This window comes from Gorilla gorilla, chromosome 7 (genome assembly GCF_029281585.2).
Source record: "Gorilla gorilla gorilla isolate KB3781 chromosome 7, NHGRI_mGorGor1-v2.1_pri, whole genome shotgun sequence".
Taxonomy (NCBI): domain Eukaryota; kingdom Metazoa; phylum Chordata; class Mammalia; order Primates; family Hominidae; genus Gorilla; species Gorilla gorilla.
In genome coordinates, this window is record NC_073231.2 from 24,007,955 (window position 1) to 24,032,075 (window position 24,121).

The 24,121-nt window shown below is 40.2% G+C and overlaps 1 protein-coding gene across 5 annotated transcripts in view; it reads left to right on the top strand.

The window, feature by feature from the left end:
* INTS10 (integrator complex subunit 10) overlaps positions 1–24,121 on the top strand; it is a 34,958-nt gene that overhangs the window by 5,068 nt on the left and 5,769 nt on the right. For 3 of the 5 annotated variants that reach the window (XM_019032650.4, XM_019032652.4, XM_019032654.4), the window contains 12 exons: positions 223–304; positions 1,094–1,234; positions 1,672–1,843; positions 2,608–2,777; positions 4,233–4,366; positions 8,226–8,382; positions 9,853–9,935; positions 10,991–11,143; positions 14,881–14,989; positions 20,685–20,764; positions 21,916–22,078; positions 23,542–23,635. In XM_019032650.4, the coding sequence (XP_018888195.1) occupies positions 223–304; positions 1,094–1,234; positions 1,672–1,843; positions 2,608–2,777; positions 4,233–4,366; positions 8,226–8,382; positions 9,853–9,935; positions 10,991–11,143; positions 14,881–14,989; positions 20,685–20,764; positions 21,916–22,078; positions 23,542–23,635 (1,538 nt within the window). The remainder of the gene's footprint in view (positions 1–222; positions 305–1,093; positions 1,235–1,671; positions 1,844–2,607; positions 2,778–4,232; positions 4,367–8,225; positions 8,383–9,852; positions 9,936–10,990; positions 11,144–14,880; positions 14,990–20,684; positions 20,765–21,915; positions 22,079–23,541; positions 23,636–24,121) is intronic. The other 2 variants (XM_019032653.4, XM_019032651.4) reach the window with 1 other exon arrangement.

Consider the following 24,121-nt stretch of genomic DNA (forward strand, 5'->3'; position numbering starts at 1 on the left):
ATAACCAAGACAGAGTGGTCAGATGTTCAGGTGAATTTGGCCTTCTAGGGTGTGTGGCTGGTGCATTCTTTTATTTTCCAGTCTTTAAAATGTGATTATTTGTTTCTCAGATAAGTTTGATTATGCAAACTGTGATAAGTAAAAAAAATATCCCATTACTTCATATAGTTCTGACAACTTATGCTGTAACACATTTAAATGAGTAATTTTGTTTTGAAATAGGTTGGCCTTGGGGAGGCACTATTAGAGGCTGAAACTATTGAAGAACAAGAATCTCCAGTGAACTGCTTTAGAAAATTATTTGGTAAGGAAAATTGTATTCTCTATTACTTCTATGGTAAATTAATATGCTGGGGTAAGTGTTGGTTCAGTGATAAGCTCATATATGAAAGGCAAAGGAGCTTTATGTGTTATGGCATTTAAGTTCTTTTTTTTTTTTTTTTAATTTAGAAGCATTTTAGCTGGGTGCGGTGGCTCACGCCTGTAATCCTAGCACTTAGGGAGGCCAAGGTGGGTGGATCACGAGGTCAAGAGATCGAGACCATCCTGGCCAACATGGTGAAACCCTGTCTCTACTAAAAATACAAAAATTAGCTGGGCATGGTGGCGCACGCCTGTAGTCCCAGCTACTACGGAGGTTGAGGCAGGAGAGTCGCTTGAACCTGGGAGGCGGAGGTTGCAGTAAGCCGAGATCGCGCCACTGTACTCCAACCTGGTGACTGAGCGAGACTCTGTCTCAAAAAAAAAAAAGCATTTTAAACAACTTCTAAACTTTTGTTATGTAAGATTTGATACCTCTGAAAGAATATGCATAGCTGTATATGTAAGTATGAAGCATAATAGTAAACAAACATCTGAATTCAATGGAAGAACTGGACCCTCACCCACAGCATAAAAGTGTCTGTGTTTCCTCCCTGACTCCAGCCACTGGTGTTTCTCTGCACAGCACATTTTGAATACATGAGTCATAAGCGATTTTTCCCACTATATATTTTAGATACTACATCAAATGAACTCTGAAAGCTTTTGTATTTATCAGAACTCTAGGGTAGACAACCTAATTAATTTATTTCTTCTTTTTCTCCTCCAACAGTTTGTGATGTCCTTCCTCTAATAATTAACAACCATGATGTTCGATTACCTGCCAATTTATTATATAAGTACTTGAACAAAGCAGCTGAATTTTATATCAATTATGTCACTAGGTCTACTCAAATAGAAAATCAGCATCAAGGTAAGTAGGAATACCCTGTACTTTTATTTAAATAGGCTTTAGTAATATTGCAAAATTCAGAAACCCCTCAATGTTCTGATTATTCTCCTCTGGATACTTACCAGTTTGGGAGTGTTTCAAAAGATGATATCTAGAAAAAAAATACTAGAGTTAAAAGATGAGGCTTTTCTGGAAGCAATGCCACCCCTTGATCAAAGCAGTCTTCTGGCTGAGCTGTAATGTTATTGCATGGAACATTACACATGTACCATGATGAAGTAGTGCAAATTACTTCTTGCTTATACCAGTGGCCTGTTGTCGGTCCTTGAGCAAAACATAAATGTGTTGGAATTCTGTGCTCTGTGCATTTTCATGGGGAGTCAGACTTTCTTTATCAGGTACCATGTCAACAGTAAGTCATAATGTTAATTGTAGGCTACTTTTTTCTTACATCTCAGGCGCCCAAGATACATCTGATTTAATGTCACCTAGCAAACGTAGCTCTCAGAAGTACATAATAGAAGGGCTGACGGAAAAATCATCCCAGATCGTGGACCCTTGGGAGAGGTTGTTTAAGATTTTGAATGTTGTTGGAATGAGATGTGAATGGCAGATGGATAAAGGAAGACGGTAATAAATAGCTTATTTCCAGAATTGCCTATTAATTCTTTTGGATCCTTATAAAAACAAAATCATGCTTTTTAAATCTGTGTAATGCGTAGGTATAGTTTTTGGGCAAATTTTGTGACACTCAATACTTAATGCAAAAGAGGATGGTTTTTCATTTTATCAGAACATTTCTGGCTGGGCACAATGGCTCACACCTGTAATCCTAGTGCTTTGAGAGGCTGAGTTGGGCAGATCACTTGAGGTCAGGAGTTCGAGACCAGCCTGGCCAACATGGTGAAACCCCATCTCTACTAAAAATACAAAAATTAGCCAGGCGAGGTGATGTGTGCCTGTAGTCCCAGCTACTCGGGAGGCTGAGGTGAGAAAATCACTTGAACCCAGAAGGTGGAGGCTACGATGAGCCAAGATCACACCACTGCACTCCAGCCTGGGCGAAAGAGTGAGACCCTGTCTCCAAAAAAGAAAAAAAAAAGAAAAACAGATTTCTAACTGAAATATGAACTCTTAAGACGATGTTGTGTTTGAACGTCTCCTAGCTACTTCAGAGAAAAGAGAAGCTACTTAGCATGTTTGTGTCATGAAATCTTGATCACCACCCTAATTCAGAAGGGAAAAGTTACCATTTATATTGAACAATAGAGAATAGTTTTACATGCCTAGGGCAACATTTGGTACATGTAATGGTACCACCAGAGCTTTTCTTTAGACTTCTTGCTGACCAGCCCAGAGTAATCGAATAAGTTTCATCATTCCTTCCTTTTTAGAAGCTATGGAGATATTTTGCATAGAATGAAGGATCTCTGCAGATACATGAACAACTTTGATAGTGAAGCACATGCAAAATATAAAAACCAAGTGGTGTATTCCACCATGCTGGTCTTCTTTAAGAATGCATTCCAGTATGTCAACAGCATACAGCCATCTCTCTTCCAAGGTTGGTTTACAAATTTTAGAGTGTCCAAAAAGCCAGTTCATACTGTGGGGATGGTAAGGAAGATGAAAGTGTTTATCCAGTATTGCTGGATCCGAATAACTGTGGGGCGGTACCAGTCCTTTTTATAGTTGGCGATTTAGTTTTGTTTAGTTTGGCTTAATTGGTAGTTTTTATGTAAGTATATTTCATTAAAAGTTTCTATATCAAAGGGCGTAATGGTACTGCACAACTAAAAAGAGATATCAAATGCCACTATTTTGAAAATAACAGCAGGCTGGGCGCTGTGGCTCACGCCTGTAATCCCAGCACTTTGGCAGGTGAGGCCGGTGAATCACTTGAGGTCAGGAGTTTGAGACCAGCCTGGCCAATATGGTAAAACCCCATCTCTACTAAAAATACAAATATTAGCTGGGCATGTTTGTAGGCACATGTAATCCCAGCTACTTGGGAAGCTGAGGCAGGAGAATCGCCTGAAGCCGGGAGGCAGAGGCTTCAGTGAGCTGAGGTCGCACCTTGCACTCCAGCCTGGGTGACAGAGCAAGACTCCATCTCAAAAAAAAAAAGAAAAAAACAGCAGATGTAACAACCTATTTAAGTAGGTTTCATGAAGACATCACAATAGGCAAAGATTTATTTAGTAAAATATCCATTTTATATAGAGAGAGTATATGCATAAATATACTGTAGAAAATTTGAAAAATAGAAATAAGAGTGAAATCACCCACAATCCTTCCAGTATAATACAGCGGTCGTTTTTACGTATTGCCTTATAATATTACATATATTTAGATTTTGTTTGGAATTTGTAACCATAATGTAAGTATAATTTGGTAGTCTTTTTATGGTACTTTAATGACTCATGATCATTATAAAAAATTTGCAGATACATAACAAATACAAAGAAGGAACCGTCACTTGTATTCTATTACTGACAGGGAATCTTTAACAATTTGGTATATATCTGTACAGTCTTTTCTTTCTATGTGCATATACTTGTTTGTTTACCTAATTGAGATCACACTGAACATATTTTTAATGACGTTTCTCATGTCAGTTGAGTAAGTTTCTCCCTTATTTTAAGTATTCTTTTCCTAGCTGCATTTTTAAATTTTTTTAAATTTTATTTATTTTTTAAGTCTCGCTCTGTCGCCCAGGCTGGAGTACAGTGGCGTGATCTCGGCTCATTGCAACCTCCGCCTCCCGGGTTCAAGCAATCCTCCTGCCTCAGCCTCACAAGTAGCCGGGATTAACAGGCGCATGCCACCATGCCCGGGTAATGTTTTGTATTTTTAGTAGAGACGGGGTTTCGCCATGTTGCCCAGGCTGGTTTTGAACTCCCGAGCTCAGGCAATCCACCTGCCTCAGCCTCCCAAAGGGCTGGGATTACAGGCATGAGCCACTGCGCCTGGCCTCCTTGCTGCACTGGTAAGTGTTGGTGTTTTTCCCCGTCCTTAGGTCCTAATGCCCCGAGCCAAGTTCCACTGGTTCTTCTTGAAGATGTATCGAATGTGTATGGTGATGTAGAAATTGATCGTAATAAACACATCCATAAAAAGAGGAAACTAGCTGAAGGAAGAGAAAAAACCATGGTAAGGCTTTCAAATATACTTATTAACAGATTGGATGGGACGCTTTGCTAGAGATGAATCTTTGTAAAATATGGCTTTGGAGCTAAATCGATAAAGCCTGGGTTTTAAAATTATATGATATATTAATAACTACTAAGTCAGTGGTTCTCCACTGGAGGTGATTTGCCCTCAGGGGACATGTGGCAATGTCTGGAGACATTTTTGGTTGTCACAGCTTGGTGGGGAGGGGCCAGGGTTTCTGCTGAGCACTTCACAGTGTACAGGACCACCCAAAAGGTCAGCGATGAGGTGGAGAACCCATGGCATATATTCCTTATACATGTTTTGACTGAATGGCATCGATTCAGTTTGAACAACAAAAGCAAAATGGCATTGGACCTCTAGAGCAGGGTGCAGCGTGGGGTACTGGCCTCGGAATGGAAAGCTCTGAGGTGGGCAGGGCAGCAGGAACAGCCTATGGGCAGATGCAGAAAAGATTTCATGAAGGAGGTCAGCATTTGAAATCAGTGCTGAAAGGCGAAGGGTTCTGTCAGTTGGAATTGGGAGGTAGATTTTGTTGAGAGAGAAAAGTGTGCACAAAGATGCAAGAAGCCCGAGAATGTGAAGAATCGTCAGTCCTCTAACCTGACCAGGCAGTACCCCGGGCCCGTCCCTGCCTCCCAGCCTCTGCCCATTGAGGCTGTGCTCTGTGGTTACAGTGCTTTTCCCTTGGATCTCTGCCCGGCTAGGTCCTTGTCACTTGATCCCAGCCCAAACGAGTCTCCCTCTGAGGCTTCTCCTGAACACCCATCTGAAGTAGCTGTCCAGTTCTCTCTTTTTATTCCTCTTTTTTAATTCTCTGCGGCATCCTCCTTGCTGTTTTTTCTTGTTTATTCACTGACTGGTTTACTGTCTCTGTCCCTCCTTCACTAGAGTACAAGCTCCGTGGGGCCTAGCATTTTCTCTGCCTCGTCCTCTACCATACCCTGGGCATCTGAGTAGTGCCTGGGCTGGAGCAGGTGTGTGGCGAGCATCTGGTGAAGGAGGGAATTCTCATTGATCCCTCCTGGGTTTGGTGTCCAGGCTATGGGATGGCTGTTTAAACCCGGCCCAGCGGTTCTTCCTTCCGGTTTTTTTTTGCCTGTCAAGCACTCATCTAGCAAGCCCTGTTCTCATAACCTGGCCTTCTACCCAATGCAGAATTTCCATCCATTTTTGTTTTCCTGGTCTTAACTGATTTTGTCCTGATTTTCATTCTATCCCTGAGTCTGCTCCAACCTGATGCAGGTCCAGACCTTAAAGGCCCATGAGCTCAGCTCACATATATCTTGCTTTGCTCCCAGTGTTTTGTTTGTTTAAATAACCTAGTATTTAAAAATTAGAAACCAGGCTGGGTGCAGTGGCTCATGCCTGTAATCCCAGCACTTTGGGGGCCAAAAGAGGAGGATCACCAGCTCAGGAGTTTAAGACCCACCTGGGCAATATAGTGAGACCCCATCTCTATAAAAAAATGAAAAAAAAACTAGCTGGCTGGTGGCATGCACCTATCATCCCAACTGCTTCAGAGGCTGAGATGAGAAGATCCCTTGAGCTCAGGAGTTCAAGGTTCCAGTGAGTGATGACCACACCACCGCCCTCCAGCCCGAGCAACAGAGGGAGACCCTGTCTATAAAAAATAAAAAAATAAAAAAAATAGAAACCTAGCATTTCTCATAACAATCCAGATTTCTGACTTCCTTTTTGTAATTAGGATATCTGATCACACTGGCCCCTGGTGGTAACCCACAACTGGAGTTGGGGGTGGCCCACATCAGTTCTCCAGCCAGCTTACATCACAGACTCATGTGACGTCATAAATGGCTGGTGCTGGGATGGGCCTCTCCTGTGGGCATCTGTCCCCTACCTGGTGCATTCTTGCTTCATAGCACGCTCTCAGTGCTTCAGAGTGTACTTGCACATTTCAGAATCAGTTTCTTTAAATGTAAAAACATTTGGAACTCACACTAGTCCCACCACATCTGGGGTCCTTTCATAAATTCCTGATCTCGTGTTGAGGCAGGAATGTTTTCTGTAAGCTGCAGCACTAGCAGACGCGCCATGCGTGTTCGTGTATGATATTAGGTTGCCATTACTTGGCAAAGAACAGGCCCCTGATGAAACAGTACCTGGCAGATAGGGTTGTGGTTTTTCTTTTTTTTTTTTTGGTGGAGACAAGCTCTTTTTATGTTGCCCACTCTGGTCTTGAATTCCTGGGTTCATGCAATCCTCCCACCTTGGCCTCCAAAATTGCTGGGATTACAGGGGTGAGCCACTACACCTGGCCTGGTAGATAGGTTTTGATTGGACAAGGTGTGTTTTTCCCAATGCAAAAACATTACTTAGGGAGGATAAGAACATGCAGCAGAACAGGGGGGTAGGGAAAAGTCACCAAGAACAGGGACTATCAGGAAGATACCAAGCTCAGAAAGTGGAAAGGAAGGTGGGCAGTGGAGGGAGGTGCTGACAGCTTCCTGCCCACCTTACCTGAGATGAGCTTGACGATTGGAGCTTTTAGTGACATTAGTTGCACATATTATTATTTATTTATTTATTTATTTATTTATTTTTTTAGGTTTTCTTTTATCATTATTATACTTTAAGTTCTAGGGTACATGTGCAGAACGTGCAGGTTTGTTACAGATGTATACATGTAGTTGCACATATTTTTAAATGATCTTAGTGGAGTAAAGATCTGCAGGAAGAATTTCATTTGGGTTATTAAATCAGTAAAATGACCTAGGTGGAATAAAAGATTGAGAAAATTCTTAGCAAAATAAAATTCAGTGGAGCTGTTTTTACCTTTACGTTTTTTTTTGGCAAAACATCTGACTCTACCCAGCGGTATTTCCAATAATTGCCTTTCTCTGTAGCCCTCTCTTTTCTGTGCGCTTTATATTACTTGAGATGAAGAGCAAGAAAAGTAGAAATGTGTATTGTAAAATACAGAGGGCTTTACTAGGTAAGTGCAGACAAATGTACTTTCTGACCAGGACCTTGCACTGGGGGAGGAGAGCGAGAGAGGGGTGACCAGTGCAGGGGAGTCATGCGCAGTGAACCAAAGATAACTAACAGTTATTCTCTGACATTATTTCTTAGAGGACGCAGGCTTTAATTTTGTTGTTGTTGAGACAGAGTCTTGCTCTGTCGCCCAGGCTGGAGTGCAGTGGTGCGGTCTCTGCTCACTGCAACCTCTGCCTCCTGGGCTTAAGAAATTCTTGTGTCTCAACCTCCTGAGTAGCTGGGATTACAGGCACGTGCCACCATGCCTGGCTGACTTTGTATTTTTAATAGAGACTGGGTTTCGCCATGTTGGCCAGGCTGGTCTCAAACTCCTGGCCTTAAGTGATCCATCCTCCTCGGCCTCCCGAAGTGCTGGGAATATAGGCATAAGCTGCCACGCCCGACCCCAGGTTTCGATTTTATCCCAGTACATGCCAAACCATTATTTGGAAGCCAATTAAATCATGTCACGTATTAGAAAAAAAAGTAAACTATAAACAGGTGCTGTTTAAGCTGTGTCTCTCAATGTAAAAATCTAAATTTTGACTTTCATAAAATTGATATTTTTAAACTTTGCTCTAAAACCACCATAAGCAAACATAAGAATTTAGCATCAGAAAAAAGATTCACTCAATTTGAGAAGTAAAAATGGAATGTGTGAGAGTATAAAGACAAAAAAAAATTAATTTTCAAAGCTAAATTGTTAAATTCAAAAAAATTGTATGTATGTGGTATCCTTTGATATAAAATTCATATCATGGGCAAAACTGGCAGCAATAATATGTTTCCATATATGACTATATTTATAACTGAATTAACCATGTTCTCCACATTCTTTAAGCAGAGTTCAGATGATGAAGACTGTTCGGCCAAAGGAAGAAATCGTCACATTGTAGTCAATAAAGCCGAACTTGCTAACTCCATTGAAGTGTTAGAAAGCTTTAAATTGGCCAGGGAGAGCTGGGAGTTACTCTATTCCCTAGAATTCCTTGACAAAGGTAAGAAAGCGCATGTCATTGGTGCTGTTTGATGTTTTATATAAAATCATTATGCTACTTGAAATGTCAGGTCACTTACGGCAAATTAAGTTGATTACAGTAGTTCATGCATTTTTTTTTTTCTTGTTTTGAGACGGAGTCTCATTCTTTTTCACCCAGGCCGGAGTATAATGGTGTTATCTTGGCTCACTGCAATGGTCACCTCCTGGGTTCAAACAGTTCTCCTGCCTCAGCCTTCCAAGTAGCTGGGACTACAGGCACGTGCCACCATGCCCGGCTAACTTTTTGTATTTTTAGTAGAGACAGGGTTTCATCATGTTGATCGGGCTGGTCTTGAACTCCTGACCATGTGATCCACCCACCTCGGCCTCCCAAAGTGCTGGGATTACAGGCGTGAGCCACCGTGCCCAGCCATATTGCTGTTTTTATCTGCATTAACTCCATTGTCTGAAAAACTCAAAATCCAAAAACTATAGGAAGCCTATTTTCCTTTGAGTATACTGGGTATTTTGACATTGCTTAGAAATCACTAGCTGTTTGCTAACTAAGGTATTCTTACTACACTTTGGAATCGGGGCCCCTTATTTTACTTTTAGCCCGTGGACATTCATCCCCTGGCTGCAGTCATGTGTCATACAGAGCCTTTGGCCAGATGTGCTGTGTCATCTTTTCTAAGTAAATTCAGCACTGTTCAGTTTCTGTTACATTTGGGATTGTGAACACATATGTGACAATTTTGGAGGGGATCTTTCCTTTAGTTAGAAATTGATTTTTTAAAAAATGAATAAAACCTTTTAGTGTCATTATATGTTTGTTATTTTAATTAGGTCAAAATAAAATGGGCCAGGCAAGATGGCTCATGCCTGTAATCCCAGTGCTTTGGGAAGCTGAGGCAGGTGGATCATTGAGCTCAGGAGTTAGAGACTAACCTGGGCAATATGGCAAAACCCCGTCTCTATAAAAAAACAAAAACAAAACTTAGCCGAGAGTGATGGCATGTGTCTGTAGTGCCAGCTATTCAGGAAGCTGAGGTAGGAGGACTGCTTGAGCCTGGAAGGTTGAGGCTGCAGTGACCCATGTTAGGGCCACTGTACTGCCAGCCTGGGTGTCAGGGAGAATGTCTCTAAAAATAAGATAAAATAAAAATAAAATGGGACCTTGTTTTGGGGAAAGCAAAGTGGCTTAAAAGATAAATGAGGAAATACATGAAAAGCACTTTAAACAGTTCTTGGCACCTGGTATGTGCTCAGTAAGTTGTTAGCATCTACAAAATATTGCTTGTGTATTACTGATAAGTGTTGTGTGTTTCTTCTCTACTTGAAATTCTAGAGCAGTGTGTTAGAAATCAAAGTCAAAGTTACTATACATTTTTGGTAGGTTGTCTCTCTTCTCTCTTACTGGATTTGTTAGTTTGTTTTCTGCTTCTTTGCTACATATACTTGGTAAATTTGTTCTTGAATTCTTACTCAGAATTTACAAGGATTTGCTTGGCCTGGAAGACGGATACTTGGCTTTGGTTAAGAATCTTCCTCACTGATATGATCATCTATCAGGTAGAGTATTACACATATTTTAGGTACCTGTGTCTGTACAGCATGGCTATGGTGGCAAACCAGCTTTCCTATGCAGAATGTGTCATGTTCCCTCTTGGGCTAGTCCACTGCCTCCTGACACCTGTTCTGTTTTCAGTGGCTGAGGGGGTATGGTCCATTTTCCTTTCAAAGTAACTATGGGCCGGGTGTCGGGGCTTACGCCTGTAATCCCAGCACTTTGGGAGGCCGAGGTGGGAGGATTGCTTGAGCCCAGGAGTTCGAGACTAGCTCTGGCAGCATAGTGAGACCCTGTCTCTACAAAATAAAAAACTTAGCCAAGTGTGGTGGCATGTGCCTATAGTTCCAGCTGCTCAGGAGGCTGAGGCGGGAGGGTCACTTGAGCCCAGGAAGTCAAGACTGCACTGAACCATGATAGCACCACTGCACCCCAGCCTGGGTGACAGTGAGACCTTGTCTCAAAAACAAAACAAAACAAAAACTCCAAAATGACAAGCCTGTACCTTCTGTGTTACTTTTGGTATATCCAATCACACCTCTCTGTAAAAGTAAGATTTTTACTTTCGGTAAAAGAGGATTACTTCTCACCCTCCTCTCTGCTGGTGGAGTCTGCCTGGCTATCCTGTTCTCCAGCATCTTAGACCTAGAATGGAGATAGTCGATAATTCACGAATGAGGTGGTGTTGGAATGGGCAGGTTGCTGCTTCCATCCTTCATAAAGGAGAAGTGGTGCTTGTAGTAAAATATTTCTAAAGAAATGTTATATCCAAATGTGCTGCATCACAGGGCCTGGTTATTTTCTTTAGTCTCGAGACCTAAGACCAGAAAGAAAAATCTTCATCCTTATACAGTACCGCCCGAAAGAACTCCCACCTGGCTTTAATTAAGTTGATTTGATTCTATTGCCAATTCTCCGTTTCTTCCTCAGATGATCAAACCAAGCTACCGTCTTTGTATAGTTGCTTGGTCGTTGCTTCATGAACCCTGGAAGGGTATTTTTTAAATTTCTTTTTTTAATGGTGATGTTTTTCCCCTCCTTGCTATTCTGTCTTTCTTAGGGTCAATATAAAAAGGCAATAGCCAGCCTGCATCACTTAGCAGCTCTCCAGGGATCCATTTCTCAGCCACAGATCACAGGGCAGGGGACCCTGGAGCATCAGAGGGCACTCATCCAGCTGGCGACGTGCCACTTTGCGCTAGGGGAGTACAGAGTGAGTACTGCACACGTACATGCCTGCCGCAGGTGCAGGGGGCCACCTGGCCTTTCTCCTTTCCCTAGCGTGTGGCTTTTCATTCAGTGCACATTTGTTTCAATTTGATCTTTCTGCCTAGATTTATTACTTAATCTGCTAGTGAACATCACAATGATTTTGTTTTATGTAATTTTCTCTTCACTACAGCTTCCCTGAAATAAGGCATCAGTACTTTTTACGTTTCTTGTTCATTGTTGCATTTGTTGGAGGATTTTTCTTTTTATTATTATTTTTCTTTTTATTATTATTACACTCTTGTCTCTTCTGTTGTACTTGGAAACACAAGGCCATTTTTAAGTGGGAAATGGCGATTTATATTTAGCTTACTCAAACTTCAGATTCTCTCTTTAAATGGTAATAACACGCCCGGGTGTGGTGGCTCACGCCTATAATCCCAGGACTTTTGGGAGGCTGAGGCCAACACATCGCCTGAGGTCAGGAGTTTAAGACCATCCTGGCCAACATGGTGAAACCCCATCTCTATTAAAATACAAAAATGAGCTGGGTGTGGTGGTGGGCACCTGTAATCCCAACTACTTGAGAGGCTGAGGAAGGAGAATCACTTGAACCTGGGAGATGGAGGTTGCAGTGAGCCAAGATTGCGCCACTGCACTCCAGCCTGGGTGACAGAGCCAGACTCTGTCTCAAAAAAAAAAAAAAAAAAAAAAAATGGTGATAATACCCAATAGGGGCAGATTTATACATGGGTGTGTTTCCTCCAGGTTTTAAGCCCTTCCTACTACAGGGTGGGGACTATGTTTTTATCTTTGAATTCTCATGACACCTACCACAGTACAATAAGCGTTTGAATTCAGTTAAAATGATAACCGTGTTGTTGTGTATGCAAGGACTGTATAAACTCAAGGCCACAGCATAACACAAACTGATTTCTTCTCACCCCTCTATATGTTGTTGATCACTTTGTGATTAAAATCCCTAAATTTTTAACTTGAACTTTGAAATATGATTACTAATTTGTCATTATGATCTTTAGAAAGGAACAATTGGAGAATGTGTAAAGCATTCAAAATTGAAAATGCTTTTCCACCATTATTTGTATAATTATCCATCAGTTACTTAACTCTAAGTTTTAATTAATTCCTTTTAAGAACTTAAAAGGCAGCACATATTTACTCACACTGACATACATATCTCACATAGAATTAGCTATACTGCATACTAACTTCATTGTAGTAGGGAATATAAACTACTAAACAAGACAGACTTGTCTAACTTAAACAAGACAGACTCATTTCCTTTGAGGGCTTAGTTCCAACCTCTGAGTACATCACTATTAGGCCTATGGGCAGTGTCAGACTTACCTGATTCCTGACTTCCCATCTTTAGCCCAGACTCAATATGTCCAGATGTAAGTGTCCTTAGTTCTCTGGCTGTCTTTGTCTGCTTGGGTTGCTATAACCAAATACCATAAAGTGGGAGGCTTGTAAACAATAGGAATTTATTCCTCACAGTTCTGGAGGCTGGGAAGTCCAAGGTGAAGGCATCAGCAGATTCAGTGTCTGGTGAGGTCCTGCTTCCCGGTTCATAGAAGGGACAAGAGAGCACTGTAGAGTCGCTCTGATAAGGGCACGAATCCCATTCATGAGGGTTTTGCTCTCATCATCTACTCACCTCCCAAAGGCTGTCCCTCGTGATGCCCTCACACTGGGGGTTAGGTTTCAACATACAAATTTTGGTGGGAATGTAGACATTCAGACCATAGTACTGGCCCTTAGACACAAAACTTTCAAGTCTTGGTGGACTCTTACTCTAGCGAATCCTTTTGATTCTTCCAGTGTGATACTAATCTCTTTGCTATATTACCTTGTATTTCTATTGTCACCACCCTAATCCATGCCTTTTAACTAAGTTTTTGGCCTATAACCCTTTTTCCAACCCTATAAAATTATAGTCGTTGCTTTCTAAAATACTGCTTTCATCATTCTACTTAATTGAAGTATTGGTTTTCTTGGTGCTCAGTGTTGAATCCCGCTGTTGGCTGGGGAGTGGAAGCAGGGTGTGGGGAATATGGGATCCCTGAATTCAGGGGCACATGGTTTGAGTTAGGGAAAAAAGTATAAGTGTTTGTATAAGACAATGAAAAAATCAAATATTAGTTGATAGTCCTCAGTCATAGGCACAATAGGCATTCGGGGAAGGGTGTTTTCTTTGTTGGGTCCAAAGATGACTCAAGGAAAGACTGATAGAAAAGATTGGCTGGAGATGGGCATTGAAGGATGGCAGCTTGTAGCTCTGGAGTACAAGTCCTGGCTAGCTCTGTGACATCGGTAGGTTACCTCAGCCAGGCCTATCCAACTCCAGAGTTCAAGTTTTCAACTACCAGGCTGCTCATCTCTCTAAACTAGAGCTTCACAACCCTGTGGGCATAGGTGGGTTCTAGAGGTGCCAATATATGGATCCTGCAGCTTTTGGGGCAGTCAGCCATGACCTAGGGCTGCTGGGGCCACCCAAGGTCAATTGCTGCCAACCCTGAGCAGCCACACACAGATTACTTTCAGGGTGTGCCACAACATGCAAAGGGTCGGGAAGCATGGGTTTAAATCCCCACTTCCAGGAGTTCAACAGTGAGAACACATGGACACGGGGAGGGGAACATCACACACTGGGGCCTGTCAGGGGGTCGGGGGCAAGGAGAGGGAGAGCATTAGGACAAATACCTAAGGCATGCAAGACTTAAAACCTAGATGACGGGTTGATAGGTGCAGCAAACCACCAAGGCACATATATATGTAACAAATCTACATGTTCGGCACATATATCCCAGAACTTAAAGTACAAAAATAAATAAACAAATAAAAAATTACCCAGAGACCCAGAGATGTCTCTGGCCTTTTGCATAAAAGAAGAAAAAAAAAAAAGCTCCAATTCCTCCTCTGGAAAATAGAGAACAAAAGGGTTTGCTTGACACAGATAAAAGGCTCATTGCATGGAATCTGATTGTTGTTAGGAGAATTTGAGTAGATAGAGAGGAAGCGGTGATGCGGACTGTCTGGATCAAGGGCAGCCTGCACAGAGGCACTCGAGGCTCCTCTCCACCAGCACTGCATCCGTCCAGTGTCTCATCTGTGTCCTAGACCAAACCTCTGGCCCTCAAGTAAATCACCTAAACCCATATATAGCCCTTCCCCATGTCTTTCTCTCCTGCCTGAAAGGCCTCTTTTCTGCATTCCAAATCCTTCCTCTCTTTAAGGCTTAGGTCAAGATAACCTTCCTGCCTGAACCTTTTCTTGCTAGTTTCTCTTGTGTGTATTTTCTCCTGCATTTTAAGTTATGCTCTATATCATACTCCTTAGACCTCTGCTACATTTTTTATTTGTTAGTCTTTCTATGCAGTGAGTTAGTCAGTATCTTTCAGGCAGGGACATCTTTCTTTTGGCTGCTGCTGTGCTGTTGAACGCCTCAGTACTTAATGCTTGGTTAATTTTTAAGTTTTGTTTTTTTAATAGCAAAGAATGGATTAGTGTTCCCTCTAAAGTCTAGTACATAGATTTGAGTCTTATTCTTTACTCTTTCTGTATTCACTATTGAGCAATGGTAATGATCACATAGAGAGGTAGAAATACAGACCTCCATGTACACATTGCCTGATTGTATGCTGCAAATATTTTGGTACTTTATTTGATTTCAGTTCAGAAAGCTTCAAGTTAGTTCCTTTTTGGTCTTTTCTGCTTTAGATGACATGTGAAAAAGTCCTTGATTTGATGTGCTACATGGTACTCCCCATTCAAGATGGAGGCAAATCCCAGGAGGAACCCTCGAAAGTAAAGCCCAAATTTAGAAAAGGTACAGTGACATGTTTTATGACTATTTTGTAAAAATAGCTTTAGAAAGCCAGGCACGGTGGCTCACACTTGTAATCTCAGCTACTCGGAAGTTGAGGCGGGAGGATAGCTTGAGCCCAGGAGTTTGAGACCAGCCTGGGCAATGTAGTGAGACCCCATCTCTTAAAACAATTTAAAAAGAAAAGAAAAATAGTTTTAGGACCCAAGGCTGAACAATGTTTTACAGTTCCTAATGAGATAATACTGCTGCAGGGCTTGCCAAATTGTATAAAAAGTTAATCCCTTTCCAAGTTTTTCCTTGGCTCTGATTTCATGAGCAGCTGTAAATGTCTTTCTTCCAAAGCTCTCTTCACTTCCTGAGTTTGTTATCTCTTTGACAAATTTCAGTGAACTCTTTTTCCTATCTTTACAATTCTCGAAAAATGTGTAGATGATTAATTAGGAGGCATCTGTCAGCATATCCATCTGAAACCATTCTGAGCTTCAGCTCAAGCTTCATGTTGCTTGAAAAATGAAATGTACAGCTGATCTGAGTTTGTTAGAAAAAGATACATAAATTAAACTTGAAGAAAATAGATGACAGGAAAGAATAATGCTAAGAGCAGAAGTCAATGAAATAGAAAACAAAATAGAGAACATTAATAAAACTAGAAGTTTTTTTTTGAAAAATATTATAAAATTGATAACCCCCTAACGAGATCGATAAGGAGGAAGGTGAACATAAATTACCAGTATCAGAAATGAAAAAGGGAATGTCACTACAAATCCTACTGAAATCAAAAGGACAGTAAAGGAATACATTATGAAAAACTTTATGCCAATAAATTTAACAACTTAGATGAAATGAAAAAGTTTCTTAAACACAATTTACCAAAATTGACACAAAAAATAAATACAAAATCAGAATGTTCTGCCAGGAATGGTGGCTCATGCCTGTAATCCCAGCATTTTGGGAAGCCAAGGATGGCAGATCATTTGAGCCTAGAAGTTTGAGACCAGTGTGGGCAACATGGTGAAACCCCATCTCTACTAAAAATATAAAAATTACCTGGGTGTGGTGGTACACACCTGTAGTCTCAGCTACTCAGGAGGCTGAGGTGGGAGAAGCATTTGAACCTGAGAGGCAGAGGTTGCAGTGAGCCAAGATCACACCACTGCACTCTAGCCTGCTCAACACAACCAGACTCAAAAAAAAAAAAAAAAAAAGAAAGAAAAGAAATCAGAATGTTCAAGAAAGAAAGAAAGAAAATAAATAAATCAGAATGTTCCCTTAGCTATTAAGGAAATTAAATTTGTTATCAAAAACCTTCCACAAAGAATTCAGGTTCAAATGGCTTTACTGGTGAATTCTATCAATAATTTAGGAAGAAATAGTGCCAATTCTACACAAACTCTTATCAGAAAATAGAGGAAGAGTCCCAATTCATTTTTAAAGGCTGACACAATAACCCTGATAGTAAAACCAAACCAGAGTATCACAAGAAAAGAACTTTAAAGGCCAGTACCCATCATGAACTATAATAGGTGTCAAATCCTTAACAAAATACTAGCAAATTGAATACAGCAATATAGAAGGATGATATATTATGACCAGGTATACCAGGAATGCATAGGCGTTTGAACATATAAAAATCAGTGGCCAGGCGCGGTGGCTCATGCCTGTAATTGCAGCACTTTGGGAGGCCGAGGCAGGAGGATCACGAGGTCAGGAGATGGAGACCATCCTTGCTAATATGGTGAAACTCCGTCTCTACTAAGAAATACAAAAAATTAGCCAGGCGTGGTGGCAGGCGCCTGTAATCCCAGCTACTCGGGAGGCTGAGGCAGGGGAATCGCTTGAACCCGGGAGGCGGAGGTTGCAGTAAGCCGAGATTGCGCCACTACACTCCAGCCTGGGCGACAGAGTGAGACTCCGTTTCAAAAAAAAAACCAAACAAACAAAAATCAGTGTAATTCACTCCATTAGCAGACAGAAGGAGAAAAATCATCACTGTCTTAGTAGATGCATACAGAATTCAATATCAGTTCATGGTAACAAAAATCTTAGCAAACTAGGAATAGAAGGAAACTATTTTTTAACATCAAACTTAACTATGAAGTATTGAATGCTTTCCCCCACTAAGATTAGAAACAATACAAGGATGTCTGCCCTCACCACTTCTGTTCAATAATCTGGAGATTCTAGGCAGTACAGTAGGCAAGAAAAGTGAATAAAGGCATAAAGATTTGACAAATATGAGTACCTTTATTCACAGTTACATATTTTGGCCAGGCATGGTGGCTTATGCCTGTAATCCCCACACTTTGAGAGGCTGAAGCAGGAGGATTGCTTGAGCCCAGGAGCCCAAACCAGCATGGGCAACAAAGTGAGATCCCGTCTCTACAAAAAATTTAAAAATCAGTCAGGCTTAGTGGTGTGCGCCTGTAGTTCCAGCTCTCTAGAGGCTGAGGCAGGAGGATCGCTTGAGCCCAGGAGGTCAAAGCTGTGGTGAGCTATGATTGTGTCACTGAGCTCCAGCCTGGGTGACAGAGAAAGATTTCCCTGTCTCAAAAAACAAAAACAAAAAACCCAACACAGTTACATATTTGGCTATGTAGAAAACTTGAGGGAATCTCCACAAATCCCCAAGGCTGGGCACAGTGGCTCACGCCTCTAATCCCAACACTTTGGGAGGCGGAGGCAGGTGGATCACTTGAGGCCAGGAGTTTGAGACAAGCCTGGCCAACATGGTGAAACCCCATCTCTACTAACAGTACAAAAATAAGCCAGGTATAGTGGCACACACCTTTAATCCCAGCTACTCAGGAGGTTGAGGTGGGAGAATCACTTGAATCTGGGAGGCGGAGGTTTCACTGAGCCAAGATTGCACCACTGCACTCCAGCCTAGGCGACAGAGTGAGACCTTGTCTCAAAAAAAAAAAAAAAAAAAAAAAATTCCAAGACGTTTTAGTGTATAAAAAATCAATTCAATTTTTATGCTATTAATAAGCAATTAGAAAATGAATTTTTTAAGATACTATTTCTAATAGCATCAAAAAAACATAAAATACTTAGAGGTAAATTTAATGAAAGATATGCAAAACCTCCACTTTGAATATCAGAAAACATTTCTGAGAAAAATTAAAGATTTTTGAAAATGGACAGATCATGTTTCTATATCAGAAGATTCAATATTATTATGGTGCCAGTTCTCCCCACATGTATCGGTAGATTTAATGCAATTTCAAGCAAAATTACAGCAGACTTTACGGTTTTTGGTGGTTTTTCGCTAGAAGTTCACAAAGTGATTCTAAAATGTAAGTGGAAATATTACATAATCTAGAATAGTCAAAACAGTTTTTAAAAAGACACAATTAAGTGACTTATACTACATAATAACAAGACTTAATATACAAGCATAATAATCAAGACAGAGTTGACAAAATATCGACATAAGAATGGAGAATCCAGAAATAGACCTGCATAGATTTGATCAAATGATTTTTGATGAAGGCATCAAAGTAATTCAATAAGGAAAGGAAAGACTTTTCAACCAATGGTGCTGGAGCAGATTACGTTGTATATGTTTGAAGTTTTCTATAACAAATGGTTAAAAAAAAAAAATCTAGCCCAGACTTCTTCAAAAATTAAGTATTTCTGCAGAACAGAAAGTTTCTGGTTGAAACTCATGACCCTGTAGATGAAGACTCACAGCTTGAGAAACACTAATCTAAGGTGTACAACTAGGAGGCAAGGCATATAATTAGGTAATGACATGTTCAACTTGGTAATGCTAAGTTAGTTTCCAGAGTGGCTGCATGACTTTATATACCTTCCAGAAACTGATTAGGTGGATAGGACTGACCTAGCTGACTTCAAGACTTATTTTAAAGCTTTAGTAATTTAAGACAGGGTAGTATTGGCACAGGGGTTGACCAGTGGAACAGCATAGAAAACTGAGAAATAGATGACATTAAAATTCAGTGGGGGAAGAATGAATTTATTCAATAAGTGGTACTAGAAAAATTTATTATCCAAATGTAAAAAACGACAATAAAAAAATGAGATCCCCTCCTTCACACTACATAGACATCCTTTAAATTTTAAGGTTGAAATGTGACAGCAAAAACTCCAAAACTTCCAAACTTTTAGAAGAAAATTTAAAAATAGAAAGATTAGTAAGTTTGATCACATTAAAATTAAAATACCAACAAAGGCTGTTACAATCAAAGTGAAAAGATAAGGCATAGACTGCCAGAAAATTGTCTATCACACAAAATCAACAAAAACTTAGTATCTAGAGTTTTGAAAGAGCTCCTTCAGACCAGTAGGAAGCAATTATCCAATCCCCATAGAAAAATAGGCAAAGGACAGGAAGAACAGATTCACAGGAGCAGAAATCCAAATGGCCAAAAACTATTTGGAAAGATTCTCAACCTTTTGTCATATGGGCAATTCAGAATAAAACAATAAACTACCATTTCACACACATCAGAATGCAAAAATTGAAGAGGATGTGAAGGAACACAGTGCCACGTGCTTCTGGAAGGTGTATAAAGTCATGCAACCATTCTGGAAACCAACTTCCCATGACCAAGTTGAACATGTCGTTACCTAATTATTAAATGTACCTCGCCTCCTAGTTGTATACCTTAGATGAGTGTTTTTCAAGCTATGAGTCTTCATTTACAGGGTCATGAGTTTCAACCAGAAATTTTCTTTTTTAATGAGATAGAATTTAATAATATTTTAAGACGACATCTCAGACAAGAAGAGAGACTATTATTCCATGCACCTTTTGTTTTGGATATATCACATTATGTAAGTATGTGTGTACAGGATCCCATGTGAAAAATATTATTTATTTCTTGCTATCTTGCCTCTGAGTAGAGAAAGATAACAGACATAAAGAACACAGACCAGAAAGGAAAGATTGGGATTTTGCTTTGAAAGCTGTTGCTTAAAGTTCTTTCCACAAATGTACAAGAATATGTAAGAATGTATATTTATCATTGTAATAGCGAAAAATTGGAAATGTCAGTATCCTCTGTAAAAGGAATGCAGACAACAGAATACTATATAACACTGAAAATGAATGAACTAGAGCTATGTGTATTGATATTGACCAGTTGATAAATCTGAACCACATGAAGTTGAGTAAAAAAAGCAATTTGCAGAAGGATACATACAAAATGACACCATTTATATAGTAGACTGAAAGCATGCAGAACAATCCATTGTTGTTTATGTGTGTAACAGTCATAGGAATGACAACCACTGCCTTCAGAATTATGGCGACCTCTGGGATGGAAGAGAATGGGATCAGAGAAGGATACATAATAGGCTTTAACTGATTTTGTGATTATTGATATTAGAAATGTTTAAAATTAAGATATTAACATTTCATGAAGCTCAGTGGTGAGCACACCAGTGTTATATTCTCTCTATATAACTTTCTGTATATTTGAAATGTTTTCTCATAAAAAGTATTTAAGCAAGTTTAGGAAAGAATATTGACAAATGAAATCTAGAGACCATCAAAAGCCAATTTCACCATCACAAAGTATAATTGTGTTTCAAATATAACTGAAATTGTGTGACTGTTGCATATTCTCTTTTTTGTTGTTGTTAATGAAAGCATCTTAAACAGTTGCCTTTCAAAGCTGTTATCTTTGATAATAACGTACATTAACCTAACATTGTGGACTTCTATTAGGTTCGGATCTGAAGCTCCTGCCTTGTACCAGCAAGGCTATCATGCCATACTGCCTGCATTTAATGTTAGCCTGTTTTAAGGTAAGCTTAAAGTTGATTAGCTTGAAAAAAAATATAATTTCAAATATTATTCTCATGACTCGAGAACTTGAGAACCTTGCTAAGGACTGTTATTTTAGTACTTTTGAGGGCAGGCCCAAACAGTTAGAAAAGCACATGGGCTACTAATTAACAAATCTATATTAAATAATGACTGCGCTAGGCAAAGAGAAGTAGCAAGTTCTCCCCGTCCTCAAAAAGTGTAATAGTGGGACAGATATGCAAATAACCTTGACTGTTGTAGTGTTTGGTAAATATTTTATCAATATAAATATATTAGCTACAAAGAAAGGGAATACAAATTACGGTTAGGTTCATGGAGGGATGATGAGTTTGTCATTGTAAAGATGTGCTAGATGAAGCATGTTAGGTGTTGAGATCAACACCAGTAACGGCCCAACAGTTGGGAAAGTTCCAGGACTTGAAAGAACGCCAAGGCCCTTGGCTGCAGGTAGAGCAGAGCCTTAGAGCAGGGAGGCTTCATTGTTTCTGGAAGGTTTGTTGGCCAGAGAGTAAAACATTGGGTCTCCACTTCAGTGCAGTAACTCCCACTTAACTCATCATCCATATCACTTTTTTAGGGCAACAAAAACAATTTAAAGTGTGATTTTATGCATAACCGCTCATTTGAAACAAAAACTCTTTTGACCATTTCTTTAGTTCACACTTCTGCTTATTTCCTTGTGGCTCACCACCTTTCCTTCTCTGCAATCCCATGTTCTCTACAAACAGTTCTCTCCTGGATGGCCTCTTGCCCACCTTCCACTCCCATCTGCTCCCTTTCAAAGAAATCTTCAGATTTATTTCTCCATTACACAGGATGAATCAAAGTTCTCTGCCCCTGATTCTCATATACAAAATCTTCAGGCCCACCCATGTCCAACTGCCATCTACACACTGCCAGCAGCTGTGCAGAGGGAGCCTGAGGCTTCTTTGGTTAGAATCCGCCCTCCTTAGAAGGCAGCTGTGATGTTTACCAGCCATTTCGTTTTGCCTTTGTTTCCTTCTTACTCTAATGACCTTTATCACACATTTGCATATACAGCATATTTTTGGAAAGTGATGTTTGCTGTATTTCAGATTACCCTGTGACTTCCTTTTCCTTCTGTCTTGTATAAATCTTTGTCTTGCAGCTTAGAGCTTTCACAGACAACAGAGACGACATGGCATTGGGGCATGTGATTGTGTTGCTTCAGCAAGAGTGGCCACGGGGCGAGAATCTTTTCCTGAAAGCTGTCAATAAAATTTGCCAACAAGGAAATTTCCAATATGAGAATTTTTTCAATTACGTTACAAGTATCCTTTTGTCTTGTTTAAGCATAACACATTCTGATTTTCTTTAGAATGAATACATGATAGAAAAAGAATGAACTATTCTGGATAGAAATAATGAGTTTTACTATTTTGCAGCGAAGAGAAGGAATGGGGATTAAAACTGGGGCTGTGGCAGTTGATCTTCTGAAAGTCGTAAAGACATGATTCAAGGAACTGGGAATCTTACAACCCTCTTCCATTTTCCACTGCTAGGTGACTTCTAAGAAGGTACCCAAAATGCCTCCAGTAATAGCCTACAGGTTGCTGATAGGTGCAGCTTGCCTGGTTTAGTCAAGGAATATAATACTAATAGTTCCTCTTCTTCCATCTATCAAAAGAATGCCTCCTATAGCCTCTGGGGACAGTGGCTGTGCCCTGCGATCACTTGTTAGGGCACCCTGCCATAGCTGTCTTACCTACCAGTGAGTACCCACCAGAGATGCTGCACAGCACAGTAGCTGCTTCTGACATTAGGTAATGCTGTATTTCACACTGCTTATTAGGGAAAGACCTTTGAATTAAAGGTTAGTTATCAATTTGGGTGTTTTTACTTCATTGTTTATCTTATTACATTATTTCTGAATCGCAAGGAATATAAATGATATTCTTGTTCAGGTGCTCAGAGCAATAGTTTTTATTTTTATTTTGTTTTTTTTAGAGTTGGGGTCTTGCTGTGTCACCCAGGCTGGAGTGTAGTGGTGTGATCATAGCTCACTGCAGTCTTAAACTCCTGGGCTCAAGAGACCCTCCTACCTCAGCCTTCTGAGTAGCTAGGACTACAGGTGTGCACTACCATACCAGGCCAAAGTAATAGTTTTTAACCATGGTTTGGGACAGATATCTTTTGAGAATCTAATGAAAGTTACATAATTTTTCACTAGAAAAATGCATACATGAATGTCAGCGACATATTGCATAAAATTTGGGTGACTCACAGAAGCTTCCTCCTCTGATGCATCTAAAAACCCTTGCACCCCAGTTATGAAGAAGTAATCACTTGATTTTTATGAATTTTATGTTCTGTAACACCAAACAATCCTCCCTACTTTCACCTCCTCTTTCATTTCTTATTAAGAAAACAAAAAAATTTTGCTCCTGTGACCATGTAGTATTAATTATTATTGATATGGAAAACATGTTGTCCTCACACTCTTTAGCCTGGCACATCTCATGCCAAGAGTTATCTGTGTGAGGGAGTTTAGTGGGTATAAGAATCAGGTTTTGGCATCAGACAGATCTGGGTTCAAATATGGAGTCTGCAGTTAGTGGGGTAGCAACGGGCAAGTTACTCAACTGCCAAGACCCCATTTCCTTATCAGAGAGAACTGACACCTTTTTTAGTGGGATGGCAATGGGCAAGTTACTCAACTGCCGAGACCCCATTTCCTCATCAGAGAAAACTAGCACCTTTTTTTACATGTGGTTAACCTGAATCTGGCCTGCAGATATTGATATGCTGGAGGAATTTGCCTACTTGAGAACTCAGGAAGGTGGGAAAATTCATCTGGAATTACTACCCAATCAAGGAATGCTGATCAAGTAAGCATGTTCTCTTTTGCTCTTCCATGCTGAGTGCTCACCTTTTGTGTCTTTGTATGAAGTATTTGTAAATGTCTATACCTATCAAAAATTTAATACAAAGGACTTTAAACCTGGTCTCTGTTATGACAGTCAGTTTGATTCTGGGTACCCTTTGAAAAACTTGCATTTCCTTAACTACATTTCTTAAAACACTTTGCTTAAATTGGGGTATTTTTGTCACATTTGCAACTTTTTCACTAGACAAAAGTCTCATTCATGATATCTTTTCCTTTCAAAAATTTATAGGGTGATTCTATAAGTTTCTGATTAGTCACAGAGTGCCTTTAATTAAGAACAGTTGTGTGGCCAGGCATGGTGGCTCACGCCTGTAATCTCAACACTTTGGGAGGCCAAGGAGGACAGATCACCTAAGGCCAGGAGTTCAGGACCAGCCTGGCCAACATGGTGAAACCCCGTCTCTACTAAAAATACAAAAAAAAAAAA